Raw genomic sequence first — 16,456 nt, forward strand, 5'->3', positions numbered from 1 at the left:
ACCTTGCTCCTCTGAGTGGGCATGGACCCCCGTTTAAAGTTATTGATAAAAGGAAGAACCGAGCATCATTTTGCTTGCGCTGTCCTACTTGAGTGCAGCATTGTGCTGAGTAACTTGGGAAGAACAAAACCATCACCCCAAAATGTGGGAGGCCAGGGCAGCATCGTGCTGCATCACAGCGTGCACTGCTCCCAGGCTGAGCAGCCTCTGGAATAAAAGAGCAATGGGTGAATCTGTTCCCAGTGAAGCCTATTTAGATTTTGCCCTGCATGCATCACGGCTTTAAGTGCAACCAGATGGGCTGAGGTCTGTGAATGGCACACATGGGTAAGGAGGGAAAAGCCCAACTCTCAGGGTTGGGAAGTGATGCTGGTACCACTGAGATCCTGTGCACTTGGGTGAGGGAAGACCTCCCCACCCGCTTCCCAGCACAGGGAAGCCAGGCACGCAGGCAGGGTTAGCTTTGAAATGTTTCTAGCTGTGAAAGCAATGTGCATTGTTAAATCTCATCGGGAGAGGGCAGCCCGCATTCACCATCAGCGCTGCTCATCCTGCTGTGCTTCTGGTCGCTCCTGGTAGTTTTTGCATTATTTTTTTCCCCTTCCCTGTGGTTGGGCTGTGACTTCGGTCCAGCAGCAAGGAAGCAAGGGACTGGGAATGGCAGCAGCGAGGACACAGCCTGTGCCAGGTTCTGGAACCCTAGGGTTCCTGCTCTGGCTGTGGGTTCCTGTCACTGCTGCCAGGTTTTTTTAATGCTCCCTTTATCTCAGGATCAGAGGTGATGGCAAGGTGATGGTGATCACCTTGCACCAAGGGAGGTTCAGATGGGATATTAAGAACAATTTGTTCTCCCCAAGAGCAGTGATGCAGCAGCACAGCTGCCCAGGGATGGGGGGAATCTCCACTCCTGGGATTGTCCCAGAGCTGTGGGGATGTGGCACTGAGGGATGTGGGCAGTGGGCACGGTGGGGGTGGACTGGGTTGGACCTGGGGATGTGAGCGGTCTTTCCCAAACATAATGATTCTGTGGTTCTATGATACGGACACAGTGAGGAGATTAAATCATGACGGTTTCTCGAGGAACGCCCCGATGTGTGCCTGTGGTGGGGCCTGGGGGCATCGCAGCCCCTGGGAGAGCCCTGTTATTACCACACGAGGTGACGCCAGCCACGTGCGCCCCTAGGGCTGAGCACAGCGGGGCTGGGGAGTGCTGAGCAGGGACGTGAGTCCCTCCCTGCTGCCTGCAGCCTCCAGAGCATCCCCTCTCTCCTGAAAGCCCTCGCTCGGCACGGCGGGCAGCTTTGTGGGCACGGATCGCGGAGAAAAAAGCCCTGGGCGCTCGGATCTGATGCGCGGCAGCCCGGCCCGCAGCGGGGCATTGGAACTGAATGAGCTTCGAGGTCTCCGACGCAGCGATCCCGCGGCGCCGTGCCCGGAGCATGCGGGACCCCGCAGCGTCTGCTCGCTCCGCAGCGCTGACCTCGTTTGCTGCTCTCTTCCTGGATGACTCACCCAGCTCGCCCGGCTCAGCTGCCTGGTGCCACTTACCAATTTCCACCCGAGCCTTTGTTCCACACCCCTGTGCTTCAACCAGAAAAACGAGATCGGGGTTCGGTGGTTTTTCCTCGTTGTTGGCTGGCTTTCCCAGCGCTGCTCCGAGGCAACGGCGCGGAGCGGCGTCGGGGGAGGGTCGGGGATGCGAGGGGACGGCTCCGCCCCGGGGGGCGGCGGGCACGGCATTGGGACACGGCTCTCAGACGTAGGGTCCGAGTTGCGTTGTGAGGAGACGGGGGCTGAACTCGGCGATCCGTGCGGGCCGCCTCCAACTCGAGATGCTCAGCGATCCCACGCCTCTCATTCACCGCAACCCCGTCCCGTCCCGCGGCGGGCCTCGAACCCGCGGCGGGCCTCGAACCCGCGGCCTCCCGCACCGCGGCCGCTCCCCGCCCCGACCCGAGAGGCGGAGGGGCGCGGCCACGCTCTGACCCCGCCCCCTCTCCCGCCCCGCCCCCGGCGCGGCCTCGCCTGACGACGGCCGCAAAGCGCTTTTTCAGCAGCCGCAAGTGAGGTGAGTGGCGGCCCCGCGGCGCGGGGGGGGAGGGGGCTGTGTCCCCCCCCTCGCGCCCGGGGCTCTGTCGGTGCGGCGGGACTGCGGCGGCTCCCGCCCGCGCGGAGGGGGGCGGCGAGGGAGGGGGCGGGGGGCCGGTCGGCCGGTCGCTATGGTGACGGCGCGGGGCGCGCGGGGCGGGGGACACGGGCCCTCAGCCCTCGGCCGGCCCCCCCCGCTCCTCATCGCTTCCCCGCAGGGGTCCGGCGCCGCCGCTGCCCGTCCGCCGGGGCCTCCGCGCCAATGCTGGACCTGGAGGTGGTTCCCGAGCGCTCCCTGGGGAACGAGCAATGGGAGTTCACCTTGGGTAAGTCCGCGCCCGCGGGGCCCCGCGCGGCTCTCCTTCCCCCTCCATCGCGTTGCGCGGCCCCGCATCGCCGTCCCGGCCCCGCATCGCTTTGTTTGTTTCCCTGCTCCCTGCCCCCCCCGGCCCGCTGTCTCCCTTTGTCTCGGGCCCTGGCGCTTTTTGCCCCCCTCCCCCCCCCCCCCATCTCTTGCCCCCTCCCCCCCCCGTGCGCTGTGCCCCGCCGTGCCCCCCGCCCGCTTGGCCGCCTCCTCTTCCCGTTTTCCAGCTTGACACCCCCCTACTCCCCCCACCCTCCCTGCGCGTTGTGTGTGTGCCCCGTGCTCCTGGCCGGAGCTGGGGCTGCTCGTGGGAGGCAGCGGGCGCCGAGGCTGCGGCGAGGTCGGGGTTGGGTGCAGCCTGGTGGCTCGAGGGAGCCTTAGAGGGCTTTGGAGGCCGATCGGCGCGGTATCCCGCTCGGAAATCCCGGCGGTCTCCTTGCCGCCCCCGTGCCCTCGCACTGTGCCTGGAGGTCTGTGATCCCTTGGGGGTGTGGATTCGTGGGACCGCAGCGTGGTTGGGTTGGAAAGGACCTCAAAGCCCACCCGGTTCCAACCCTCTGCCCTAGGCAGTGCTGCCCTCTGCGTCAGGCGTTGCCTAAAAACAGGTGCGATCTGAAATGGTGTTAATGAGCACTGCTGGGGTGTGCGCTGCACTGGCAACCCCCCTATTTCCTTACTTAAAGAAAAGTGAAAAAAGAGAGAGGGGAGGATGGAAGCGTGACTCTTGTTTTCCCAAGAGCCCACCAAAGAAGCCCATTAAGACAATCTCATAGCTAAAACTACATACTGTGTTTATGTCTGTGTGTACACGCATAGATGTGAGAGGGAGGAAGCTCAGCTGTAATTCTTGGAGTAAATATAGCCACCACGTGATGAGTCTAATGTATAATTAGCATGACCTGGTGGTACGGAGCAGGAGGCTGACTCGGCACCCAAACGTTTTGCCCTGTGTTCACGGTGCTGTGTGCTGCGTCCCTGCTGGTGGAGACTCTGGCCATGCAAGTGGAAGTGCTGCTGGAAGTGGGATCTGTGCTGCCCTGCCGTTCCATTCAGCACCCATGTAAATCTGTTCTCAGCCACGCTTGTGGCAGCACTCCTGACCTGCTGCCTGGCTCCCAGCATTGTGCCTGCACTGGAGATGGCTGGGGGGAAATGCCGGGAGCAATTCTCACATGAGTTCTTGGATTTTGTTTCTGGCTTCACTGTTGACTCACTGCATGACCAGAGCTTGAAAAACTTCACCAAGGCTGAGTCTGGTGCTCGGCTGGGTGCCTGGGTCGCCGCACCTCTCAGGCTACATTCCTGCTGTTTGAAAGAGAACAATTAAATCCTTATTTTGCAGTGCCTATAGCTGTGTTATTAGTGTTAGATGTGTAATTTCTAAGGTACACTTATGTTTCTGCTGCCTTTTATACTTTCTTTTTTGGTGATGTTTCATTTCCCTTTGGCGCATTGCGATTTGTCTTCTCCTTACATCTTCAGAAAGACACAGGGCTGGAGCTCCCATCAGTGCTTCCACTGAGGATCAGGGTGTCAGTGCCACAAGAGTGAAGAGAGCTACCCTAGTAGTTCTCTTCCCTTGGCTCTGTTAGTGGAGGAGAAGGAGGATGCAGTCCTTTCTATGTTTGGGTTCTGAGTGCTGCTCCTGGAGAATTTAGCTTCCTGTTCGTAGCTTTAATGCACAGTTGCATGGCGAAGTCTGCTTGATTCTCAGCAAAACAGAGTGAAGTCAGCCCACGTCTGTTTGCTTGCAGTGTGAGAGAGCTCTGAGTAATGCTGTCATGTGAGCTGTTTGCATGACCCACGGTTGCAGCAGTTATGTTGGGCTACAAACCCAGCTTGGGTTTGTGTTCCACCACGTGGATTTCTGAGGGAGCCCTGCTGGCACTTGCTGTGAGCGTGTGCTTTGCAAGTACCTGGGAAGCACCGACTTTGGAAATAAGTCTCATGCTTTGAAATCACCTTTGCTGAATTGGAAGCGCAGCTTCTGCTGGATTAAGGGATGCATAGCTTTCACAGCAGCATCTTTGGTCTTACATTCATTAACAGCAGCAGGAGGCTGTTCCATTTTGGTAACACTATTTGCCACTTAACTGTCTTTTCCAAGCAGGCTGCAGAGTTCAGCTGCTCAGGCTGCAAGGTGGCTGTTGTTTCCTGGCAAATAGGAAGCGGTTCTGCTTAACTGTGTGCCTCTGCTTGTGTTGTTTTGTTACTGTTGCTGATAGATACTCAAAAAGAGTACTATCTCTTGGAATTTGTAGTGTTTTCTGGTGTAGGACTTCTAGGCACAACCACCTGCTTTGTTTTTCTTGTTAGCTCACGCTTTTGGAAACAGTTTTGCCAGAAACATTTGTATACAGTATTTACAGATGGCATCACTGTAGGTCTAATGTATCAAACTTTGCCACAGCTTCGTGGAGGGCTGCCCTGCACAGCAGTGACAGGCACATAGATCAGCACTGTGCTGCTAAGATTCCTGCAGTGTTAGGAGATCTAAAGCAGAACGGGTGCTGATGGAGGGAGCAATGTGTGGTTTATAGTTGAGTGTTTCCTTTTTTCCGTAGGTAATACCTGGAAAGTGCTCTGGAGCTCTGTGTGCGCGCTATGAAGGGCGTAGCTGCTGTCTGAGAGCTCCAGTGCCCAAGCTGTTAGCTGAAGGGAGCTGTAGATCCTCTGCTGAAGTTTTCTAATGGAGGCAATTTGCTTAAAGCTTAAGAACAAGAAGTAGAGGAGGAAAGAGTGAGGAATGTAAACAGAATGTCAGATAACTAAACCATAATTGACTTGCGCCAATTACTGAGGAATAAAACCTTGAAATTATGAGCTTGTGCTCTATCTTATAAATGCCAAACCCAGGAGCACGATTGCACGCCACTTGGAAAGGCCCCGGAGCCGCAGCTGGAGTATCTTTATCTTCACTTGATTTCCCTCATCAAATCTGCCATCCCTTGCTGTTGGAAGCTGCTGTGTGCTGAAGAAACTGTAAGCTGAGAAGATAAAGTGCCTTCCAACAGCTGTAGCGGCAGAGCTGCTGCGAATATGTTGTATTTTTATCTGTCTTGTACAACTGCTTGGTCGCTTATCGGGCCTGACTGAAAGGTACACCATAAAATGCACCCAGGAACTTGTGGAGTGTGTATGAGAATGCTGACTGGCACTGGCGGGTATTTGCTCCGGGCTGTCGTATCGCTGACTGGTGGCCAGCCCAACTTTTCTTATATGCTGCAAGCTGGTGGGTAAACAATGGCCGTTCTGTTCTAGAGCACGGGTTTGTGCTGATAGCGTGAGTCAGGTAGGGGCTCCTCGGTCCATTGCGTGCCTGTGTGTCGTAATGCACTGTTTGCCAATGATGTGACACTCTGCCTCATCTGTAACCTTTCTGCCAAACGTGGGGTGAGCCAGCCTGCGAACTGGAGAAATGCCGCTGTTGTTTTTGCAGGAATGCCTTTGGCTCAGGCTGTAGCGATTCTCCAGAAGCACTGCCGCATCGTCAAGAACGTCCAGGTTCTCTACAGCGAGCAGGTGAGTACGGCTGGTCTGCTCACATCTCTCACCTTGTGTTTGGGTGCCATGGCCTGCACTGGTACTGTGTCATGCTAGCATGTGTATGACTCAGAATTGAACAGTTCTGCATCGGGTGTGATGGTCCTCAGCACACAGCAGTGGTTTAACAGACACCGGTTTTGTGGATGTGGTGGTGAGGTGCTTTTGTTGTTTTCCCTATGAGGAAGGAAATGTTCTGTAATTTGCGGGATAATTCTAGCCTGTTTTTAGATTGTTGTTGTCAAGTGTTACAGTATTATTCAAATCTTAGAACCATTATGGTTGGGGAAGACCCCTCACACCCCCAGGTCCAACCCCAGCCCAGCCCACCATGCCCGCTGCCCATGTTCCTCAGTGCTGCATCCACACGGCTCTGGGACACCCCAGGGTTGGGGACTCCCCACCCCCCAGGCAGCCTGGAGCTGAGTACTCCTTGTATTGGTGGTTGGTTGGGTGGTGATGAGGAAACGCTTTGATGCTTCTCTGGATCTGTAAATCAATCTGCTGGAGGGGCAGTAATTTAAATCTGTTAACGTGTTAATCGTTATTTGTAATTGAAGATTTGTTAGTTCCTAATATACTTTGTACAAAAGAGGACTAAAGCAGAAACCATTGTGCTGAATGAAGCAAACGTATTATACACCAACTTTACTTTGAAGGAAGGGGGAAGGATGTGGGGCAGAGGAGGCCCCAAGCACGTTATGTGAAATGCACTGCAGTCAGAAGATGATATGCATGTGCTGTAGATCTTTGCATCAGGAAAAAAGCAAAGTCTGCCAATGTTTAATTTTATTTTAGAAGTACAGACTGAGGTCTCATGCATTTACAGTGAGAACTGAATGGCTGAGGAACAAGCTCAGCTCTGGTGGTTTCCTGCTGGATACGCATTTCATGTAATTAGATGAGTTACTCCTTTTGTTTCAGATCATGTGGATTCCTGGCTTTCACGATGACTGAATGTTCAGTTATTGAAATTGTAGCTCTGTATACTTGATGCATTTGGAGGTGTTTTAGTTGTCTTATTGCAGTATGTTTCAGAATTATTTCTAGGCTTGTTTAGATAAGCAGTGAGGCTGCTGTTCCTCTTGGTTTTGTAGAGTCACAGGGTGAGCAGTCCTGTGCTAGAAGGCATGAAGGACCTGTGCCTCTTATGGGGCATGTACTTATTTCAAGTTGTTCCACCTCATTTCTGATTCTAGAACTCTGGCAGCAAGCATTTCCTTCCAAAAATTAATATGACAATTAAGTGCAATTAAATCTGCCCACGTCCCTCCTTTTAATCTGACATAAGTGGGATGCCTTATAATGCTCTCGTTACTTTTGGAATAGCCTGCTTAGATACCAGGGAGATGCAGATCATGTCCCATTTCAGAGCTGCCATGCTGTTGTGTTTTAGATATAGTGCATCCTGTTGTGGTTTTTTTTTTTTTTTTTCCTGCATCTGTAGGCTTTCTAAATTTGTTTTGTAAGGGACTTAAGGGGGGAAAAAAAAAAAAAAAACCCTCCTAGGATCGGAATTAGACCTTTATTCTCAGATCTGTGACTCTAAGGCAGTGCTGCTTCAATTCTAGGCTGTATCACGAGAGCTTTGCCAGCAATTGTGGGTGAAGTATTACTGCTGTGCAGGGTGCTGTTAGGCTTTCAGATAGCATGAGGGGAGCAGGCAGGGGGAATGGGAAATCAGCAGCACAGGGCCTTGGAAGCCCTCAGGCTCGTTTGGACCTAGCAATGTGACCTTGAGAATGCGGATTGGGAAGGGGTGGGAGTTGCAGAGAAGTATTCAGGCTATGATGCTGGCATGGCAGCAAGGAGGTGAGAAAACTTGGGATGAAAACTAGAGTTCTGACAGTCAAAACACAGACTTCCTCCAGTAGAACAAAGAGTAGCAGTTTTAAGACTGTTTAAGAAAAGGCTGTGTGATGTGGCTGCTCATACAGAAGCTAGAATGTGCCCCAGGTGTCCCAATCCATGTCAGCCCTCTGCTAGATAACCAACAGGAGCAGCTGTAGGGCACGAGTATTGCCACCAGCCTGTCATGTAGCCTCTTTCCTCCTCTGAGCAGACAGAAATGGAGGGTAGAGGTTTTCAAAGCGAGTGTGCTTCAAGTGGTAGGCTACCAAATAGCTGAACTAGGACCAGCAGGCTGTATGTGCATGGGTTGTACCAGTGCAGGAGAGCTGCTTCCAGAGCTTTGCGGCGGGCTGAGGTGGCGTGGAGCCTGTCCAGACACAGGGAAGCCAGTGGAATGTCTCCTATTGACTCCAGCAGACTGCAAATTAGACTTTGAGTTGTTATGATTCACAGTAACTAAGGAAACCAAAATTCACAGCAGAAGAGTCTGAAGCCTTCCTTTTCAGGCCTGAGGAAGACTGTGACACTCCTGGCTTTCTGAAGTGGAGAACCCTCTCGCTGTCCTTCTGTCGAGTGATGTCGTTGCTGTGGTGCAAGATGTGTTATTTCCGTGTGCCAGGGTTGTGGCAGACGGCCCCTGTGTGATGCCTGTGTGTGATACTAAGCTTGATGTGTTTGTTTCTGAGGATGCTTGTTTTCCCTCTCAAATTATTAATGGACAGATGCCCTTCTGGGAGTTCTTGCAAGATTCAGAGACCCTAATTTTAGCTGTAAGACAGCTGATGGCATTGGAAGCTTTGGCTAAATGTGTTTGCTTTATACGTATTCACTGAACAAAGAGTTGTTTTCTGAGGCAGTTTTGTTTTTTCCAAGGTAACCCGTTTGTACAAGGATTATATATCTGAACGGAGAAGCCTTGAAATTATAGGCCTAACAGCTTTTCTTGTTTTGCAGTCACCTCTTAGCCACGACCTCATCCTTAACCTGACTCAGGATGGAATCAAACTGCTGTTTGATGCTTTCAATCAGAGACTTAAGGTAATAAAACACCCCTCCTGCAAAGAAAAGGTGCAAAACTAAACCCTAGGATAATACTGCCAGTTAAAGTAGTGTAAATAAGTGTGTGATCCTTCTATGCATTTAATGTACCATATTTAGTGCTGCCTTGTGATAACGAACTGCATTTCTTTTTTGCATCTGCTCTTTCAGGTGACTGAGTGCTGTTCTGCCTCTCTAGGATGCTGTATGTGGTTAAGACACAAAATAAAGAGCAGGTGGTTGCTAACCTCCCATGGCATTTATGATCTCCAAAAGTCTGTTGTAAAAGTGATGTGAAATGGATCACTGTGGGACTGCAGAGACACAGCTGAATCACTATAGCATTTTAAAAAGCTCTCATAACTGCGGCATTTAAAATCTTTCTATCTAACTTTCTTGGCATTTGGGATGATCACAGATTCAGGCTTTGGCACACAGCCATCTGAGCACGGTTCTCTGCTCAGCACCCAGGGGTTGATGGGGCTAATGGTGTGTGAGTGCCCTGCTCCAGCTGCCCAGCTGTTGGATGTGTAGCAGTTGAAAGCAGATGTGTGGGTTAAATGCTGTGCCAGAAAATCTGTGCTTACCCTTGAGGTACTTTGGAACATGGTGCTCACATCCATACTCCCAGCGGCAGAAGCTGCAACTGCCTTGTCTTTACTTGATACAAGCAGCAGCAAAACATCTCTCTCCAAATCATTTGAAGAACGTGCTGAAGCAGCAGCTGAAGCTGTTCAGATGCTTCTGCTGTAAAATTGTTATGTCTAGCTCAACTCTGTGGTTATTGGAGGCAGTGGTAGCCTGAAACACAGGCATTTTTGGGAGGAGATTTCAGTTTGTAACTGCCTTGCAAAAGTTTCTGTTTTGTAAACTCATTCCTACAACAACGCGACCTTTTGTTTTTTGTTAAGATTTGGAACTTCGAGTTATTCAAGTTGTTTACTTGCATTTACAGTTTTTAAGATAACATCTCACGTATTCTCTGTCAGATAGAACTTTATCAATATAAGCTACACCTGTAGTAGATCTTGGCAAAAAATTGTTTTCTGAGGAGGTAGAATTCAAAACTGAATCATGCCAAGCAGACGTCTTACTCCTCTCCAGTCATTTGAATGCCACTGTCCTCTTGTTGAATTACTGCAGGTAGCATTTGCTCTGTCTTTGCATCTCCAAGCAATTTTTGAAGGTCTTGCTTTGGTGTCACTTCAGCACTCAGTGCTGTAAGAAACACGCAGGGATTTTTGCCTGGCTTTTCTCCCTATGACGTTTAGAGTTTTGTTTAAAGACAAAACACACCGACCAACCTCTTCTGGTATGTAGCCATTCAGTGATCAAAGTGGTGTATCTTCTGTTTGTTAGCTCCAGAGAGAAAAGCTGTGTAAAAGCATACAGTGCTATGAAAACTACTTGTAAAACTGCTCCAGAAGCTTTGCAGAAGAAATTCTGTGGGGTTGCTTAGAAGTGAGCAGCAGCACTTGTTGTAAGAAAGTGTGGGTTTAGAATAAGTAATACCTGTTTTTTGAGGTGTGACACTGTTTTCAGTGTTGCTCAGCAGCAGCAAAAGTGGAAGAATTGGCATTTTTTTCTTCCTTCTTCATTTTCTGTGATTTGTTTCTGTTTGTTGGGCTTTTTTTTTTTTTTTTTTTTTTTTTTAAATGCAGTCTTGCTGTTGGATTTGATTGTGAGAAGGAAGTTGAAAGAAAAGTTTGACAGAGCCAAAGTAGCTCATGGTAACAGTACTCCTAAAACATTCCCTCCCTCTGTTCAGGGAGCGCCAGGATGTCTGTGCAATCCCTCTGTTCACTTTCAGGAGCAAAAGCAATGCAGATGTTATGTGAGTTTGTAGCTGATATGAAGGAGGTTGGGTCAGATTCTGAAAGCATTGCTCTACTGTGAATTTTACTGCACTGACTCCTGTCCAGCTCGGGTAGGGAGAAGTTAGTTTTACAGTGCTGTTCTGTTAGTGCTGTTAGAAGACACCTGGACACATTTGTGATCTGTAGTCAGTGTGATCCATCAAAGCAGCCCATGTGGCTAAAGAGCAGATTTTACTTTGCTAGGCCACTAACTACCTTCTGGTGGGGTAGGCAGCCAATTGTTGTTGGTCTTCTCAGTTGTTTGCTCCCCTATATGTAGGATGAGTCAAGCTAATGTTCTGTGGCTTCAAAAATGAATTGTTTTCTGGTGCTGGGGCCTGCTGCGCTGTTTCTTCAGTCTGTGTCTTTCATGATTTTGACAAGATCTTTGGACTAGATTTAAGTTTTGCCGAGTTGTGCTTGTTTCTTTCTTTGTGGTAAGCAAAAAGCAATGTTGACATGGATCGATCTTCCACCCAAATTGTGGGAAGAGGGCTGGTGGCAAACTGGTGCCTGCTGGCAGCGCGTTTCTCCATGGCGTGGGCACCTCGTGCTGCAACGTGCTGCTGTTCTCCTCTGTTGCTCTCTGTTCTGTCTCGTGTTCAGCAGAACTGCAGGAGTGTGTCTGTCTGTTGAGAAATCTGTGCTGCTTTAGGGGAGCTTTGCCATAATTTTAAAGTTACGTGCTTTGTGCTACGCTTGTTGCGTATGTCTTGAAACATGTGGGCTTTCCAGGCAAACTAGAAATGCTTCAGAGAACTCTTCCAGCTTTTTATGAGTCAACAGCATACCACTGAATGTTGATTTTTCTTTCATTTTTTAATATATAGTGGTTTGGGCATTGCAAGTAGCTCTATTTAGGGTTATTTGCCAGGCATTTTCCCAAACCTCCTTCCTTCCAAAAACTTCCTTCTTCACTGGCGATATTTTTGGGCTTTACAGCCACACACAGAGGCAAGGAGTTCTGCTTTGTGCTCTGGCTGAACAGTGCATCCTTCCAAAGCATGAAGAGCACATTTTCTTGACAGCAAATAGGGTGGGCTCTGCCTATTTTCCTTTGTCTGCAGACAGAGGAACACGAATATAGGGTGGAAGAAGACTTTGTTTGACAATGATTACTTGCTTATCTAGAATCATCCTAAAGCCCAGTGTAGCCCCAGAAATCTAGTAACAGTCACTTAAAAATCACACAGAATCAGTCTTGAATGCCAGTTTGCAATAATGTGTTTGGAAGAAAAGAGCCATAGGTAGTATTAACATGCCTAATAATGACTCTGGGGATTCCCCTGGAGCATTCAATGAAGTGTGAAATACATTAAAACTAAGAACTGTGGCTTTGGTTCCTTGTGGACTACTGTTCACATTTTCTGCAGTGCTTGGAGAGATGGAAATGCAACGTTACTGTTTAGTTTTTGTGTTCATCCTTTCCTTAAAAAAAAAAAAAAAAAAAAAGTTGGGAAGTGGAAGTGGTGCAGTCAGCACTAGGAATTGCTGTCCTGTAGAGGCATTCTTCAAGGTAGTAAGAGTGACCCAAAGGATGGCCTGCTGCTTGGTTTTCATTTGAGGATCCCCTGACTGGATTACTTTTGGTCTTGCCTAAGGGTAGTCTGTGCAGAAATCAAGATGCTGGCATGCTAGCGGAAAGGCTGCTGTCTGCACATCAGTACTGATCTGTACAGGATCCAGGGGTACCATGCTGAGTCCATGGCTGTTCTTCAGTACTGTTTTGGATGTTAATTGCTGAATGAGTTCTTGGAGTTTGTCAGTCTGAGATTTATCCTAGCAGAACTGACAGGGAGAGGCCAAGCACTACAAGATGCCTTTGCCTTTCCTGCCTTCTGATAAGAATTTGCCTCTGTTATGATGTGCAAATGTGGTAATGTTTGTTTCCTGTGTTTCAGGTGATTGAAGTTTATGACTTGACTAAGGTGAAGTTAAAATATTGGTAAGTGACTTAAGACCTTCAACAATCTTTTCTTGATTCCAATGACTGCTTCCTCTCCTTTTTTTGTTCTGAATTCACTTTTCAACCGTTCTCGTTAAGAAAACAGTAGCTGTTAATAAATAAATGTAGAAAACCAAATATTGTGTTTGAGCAAGGTTGTTAATTTCCTTCAGTCTTGAGACTTCTCCAATTTAAGTGTGTTGTTGCCTTTAGTAAACGTTTATACTCATCCGTTCAGTGCTCTTAGGGCAGACTCGTTTTGTTTTGTTTTTCAGTGGTGTCCATTTTAACTCTCAGGCAATTGCTCCAACCATAGAACAAATTGATCAGTCGTTTGGAGCAACGCATCCAGGAGGTAAGCCAAAATATTTCTGGGAATGAGAAGTACACCTAGATTGAGTGACCTTTTTCTATAAAGCCTTTCCTGTATGTCTGCCTGGAGAAATGTGTGGAGACTTCTGTTCTCAAATGATTTGAAGTTGTGCTCCAGAGTGGCCATGTTTTTATAGCTGGAGTCATTGGCACAGAATGCTGCTCTCAGATATCATTAACGATCTCTCTTGAACTGCCAGAACCAGAGAATTCAGAGCTTTGTTGTTGATACTGTTGTTTTTACACGTTCTTCCTCATGGTATGCTCTTAAGTGTCCTTAGGGATTAAGTATACCATGAACATACAGACATTTGAGCTGATCTCCATGCAGAGGCAGCCAGGACAGTTTGCTCCAGCTCTGTGCTCTGAGAGACTTAGTTTGCATCTCCCTGCGCCTCCTTTATGTGAAGGAGTGTGCCCCTTGGGGGCAGCACAACCAGAACTGGGGCGGGTTTCTGTAACCTGATTTGAACCCCCAATAGCTTTTACAGAGCTACTTGGCCTTTTAACACCTCTATAGCAGAAGTGTTATTTTTTAAGTCCCCTGCTTACGTGTGAAAATTGAGTTCGCCTTGGGGGTTTGTTAGATGATGAGAATAAGCAAGTGGTGAAACAGAAGAAGGGGATATTTGTAGCTAAACTGCTCAGGAACCTTCAATAAATGGAGCCCCAAACTGGCATAATGGGAAAGAAGTCGAACTGCACGTGGTTGAGATATCTTCCTCTATTTTTAGCTTACTGGGTTCACTTGCAGTAGTCAGGGTGATCCCAGAAAGGCTGGAGCTTCTTGTGGTTGCTGGTGGTTGCACATCCAGTCTTTGTGCCTATTCTCTGCAGTTGGTTTCTTGCACATCACAGAGCAGAGTTTATTAACTGTGGAGGGTCATGTGGCTAAAGTAATATCATTGCATAAAAGCCTGCTGTGGTGGTTGAATATCAGATGGAGATAAATGAAGTTCAGAAGATTTCAGGCCGTAATACTCCAAGGAGCAGAGTAAGCCTTTTTAAATTCCACTTCAGTCGTGATCTTAGCATTTTCTCTTAGGCACACTGAGATCTACAGTTAGCTGTTATGGAAATAGTGTGTACAAGAACTTCATAGAGTTTAGGAAAGGTAAAAATGGCTGCATGCCCTTGACAATTTGTAACTTTTGATTTGTTTTGTGACAAAGACTATTTGCAAATATTTAAAAAATTATTGTAAAATTGTGGTGTTATGAAACTTAGAAATAATTATCTCAGCTGTAAGCATTGTTTATGATAGGACCAGCATGTTTTATTACTGTATCAAAATTGCACGTGAGCACTTAAATATGTAGTTTGGAATCATGTGCTTTCATGCTTGCCAGATCCTCGTGCACCTGGCACATTCAATTAAAGTTTGCTTGCTTCATCTGATGGTAGTTTTCACCTGGAGACATGTAGATATGCAAATCTATTTAAGCTGTTGGCCTCAGTCACTGCTTCACTAGTGTGCAAATGCTTGTTCAGTTTTAATTTTGGAAATCCAGTATCTTCCACTAACAGCCTATTTAGAGTTAAGTGCTCTCTAGTAAGCAGTCTGGTCATAAAGAATGCTTGAAGTGTAACATGCAATGCAAAGTTTTGGTCTTTTATTTTTTTTTTTTTCCCTGTTTCCTTAAACAGGAAAGGCAAAAACAAGCAAGCACACAACACAGTAGCTTTTCAGCATGTGGGAGGGATGATGATAGTGTTTTAATGGCCCCCAAAAATTGAAGTTGCTGTGGGGAGAGAAAGGAGGGAAAAGAAACTTTCCCCCACTGCAGTGTGACAGAAGGACCAGCAGCCAGTCTCTATGAACAACAGCATGACACAGCCATCTCCTGCTCTGTGCTGTTACTTTCCTTAAAACCCAGTGCAAACTCCTGAAGATGAAGAGCATTCTGTTTGTCTCTGTGTTAACATCCACTAGAATTTCATTACAGAATGTTGAATTTCCCTTAAACCAACGTGGTTGCAGCAGGGCTTTTCTGCGCAGGCCACAGTGATAGTTTCAAAGCGTATTTCAAAAGGTTAGCAATGTTTTTTTGTTTTTTTGTTTTCTTGAAACCTTCAATGAGCAGTTCTGGTTTTGCCCCGTCAGTGGTTTTGAAAAAGGAAAAGTCATCAGAAAAATTGTAACCAGCTTCGTTCCCTTTCGGCCCACGTTAGTTTGAAATGTTGTAGTATCTTTGCCATGGAGCTGATTGAAATGTGAGTGCTTTGAAGGTCAACAGCTTCATGAAAGCCAAGGCTTTGTACCACTTTTCCATCTTCCTTCCATGGTCTTCTGACCTGAGCTCCTGCTGGGGAGTGCTTGCTCCTGCCAGTGGTTCTACTGCAGTCACATCCTGTGCTGCATCCTCGAGGATGTGGCTGCTTGCCCGAGCGCTGTTCAGCGTGGGTAAGGGCTGTGGGATTGAATGGCACTTGGAGAGAAAAGAGCTGCAGTGGTGTTACTGGAAGGGGGAGACCCCTGTTTTCCAGCTCTGTAGCTCTCAGGTTGTCCTCTGACTCTTGTGGGGTGCTGGAAAAGTCTCGTTTTGAGACTAGTGGGACTTCTGATCTACCTCTGTTTTGCTCAGAACTGGCTCTGCTCTGCTGGTAGCTGTGGCTTTGTCCCATCCTTCTCTACGGGAACTTTTCCCAGCTGCCCACACTTTGCTGCTTTCCTGGAAGGCAGACTCCCTCCCATTCCCTGTCCCAGAATGCAGCAGCAAAGAAGCAGTCCTTTTGCAAGTTCAGCTTTTTCTAGCAAAGTTAATCTGCAGGATACCTGGGTAGTGAGTTTGAAAAGAAAAGTAAACAAAAACCCCTAACAATTAAAAACCATATACCACATAGATATTTGTGGCATAGGATCTTGAGGGACATGCGGGAGAGATCTTGGGGATAAATAAGTTCCTTGCCCTTTAAACCTCAACATCAATAAACATTGCAGAGGATGGGAATCGATGCGATGTGTATAATCAGATATCACACTTGGCATGACTAGGGGAAAAACACTTCTCCAGCTGGCTGTGGGCTTTGGAAAAGATGCATCATAATTTATCACATGAGAGAGACTTGTGTAATTTTCCTGCAGATCAAAACATTTCCCTCTCCCCACACGTTTTGCTGTGAGTGACAGTCAGGGAAAATGCTCTTAACCAGCACATTCTGCAGCAAAGACAAACGATGACTTCTGAAAGCTTAGTGCTTGTTGCCTAACCATTATTTTTCTATCCTGGGCAGTCTGGCATCGTACAGCTATCTTGTGACATGTCTCTGAAGCTGAACATCTAAAAGGCACTTTGTTTTAAAAACAAACAAACAAAAACAAAGCCACAATTAAATGCCTTTCCTCTCTAAATGATAAGCTGCTATGTTTTCTTAAATATGAAACCGTAAGGAGGAAAA

At 48.1% G+C, this 16,456-nt stretch overlaps 1 protein-coding gene and 1 long non-coding RNA gene across 3 annotated transcripts in view; one reads left to right on the plus strand and one right to left on the minus strand.

Annotated features, from left to right (window-relative positions):
- The first annotated feature begins 2,006 nt into the window (after positions 1–2,006).
- The window catches only part of PHAF1 (phagosome assembly factor 1), a 31,977-nt gene continuing 17,527 nt past the window's right edge, over positions 2,007–16,456 (plus strand). Inside the window, exons 1-6 of one of the 2 annotated variants that reach the window (XM_052685303.1) lie at positions 2,007–2,068; positions 2,307–2,414; positions 5,892–5,974; positions 8,801–8,884; positions 12,642–12,685; positions 12,961–13,040. In XM_052685303.1, the coding sequence (XP_052541263.1) occupies positions 2,351–2,414; positions 5,892–5,974; positions 8,801–8,884; positions 12,642–12,685; positions 12,961–13,040 (355 nt within the window). In that variant the 5' untranslated portion in view covers positions 2,007–2,068; positions 2,307–2,350. Of the gene's footprint in view, positions 2,069–2,259; positions 2,415–5,891; positions 5,975–8,800; positions 8,885–12,641; positions 12,686–12,960; positions 13,041–16,456 lie in introns of those variants that run through there. The other variant, XM_052685302.1, reaches the window with a different exon arrangement.
- LOC128081760 (uncharacterized) lies at positions 3,223–4,239 on the minus strand. Its single transcript, XR_008207388.1, has 2 exons — positions 3,927–4,239; positions 3,223–3,757 (listed from the first exon to the last, which is right to left on the minus strand). It is a non-coding gene; the product is annotated as an uncharacterized LOC128081760 (long non-coding RNA).

Source organism: Tympanuchus pallidicinctus, unplaced genomic scaffold, assembly GCF_026119805.1.
Source record: "Tympanuchus pallidicinctus isolate F22 unplaced genomic scaffold, pur_lepc_1.0 scaffold22, whole genome shotgun sequence".
NCBI classification, from domain to species: domain Eukaryota; kingdom Metazoa; phylum Chordata; class Aves; order Galliformes; family Phasianidae; genus Tympanuchus; species Tympanuchus pallidicinctus.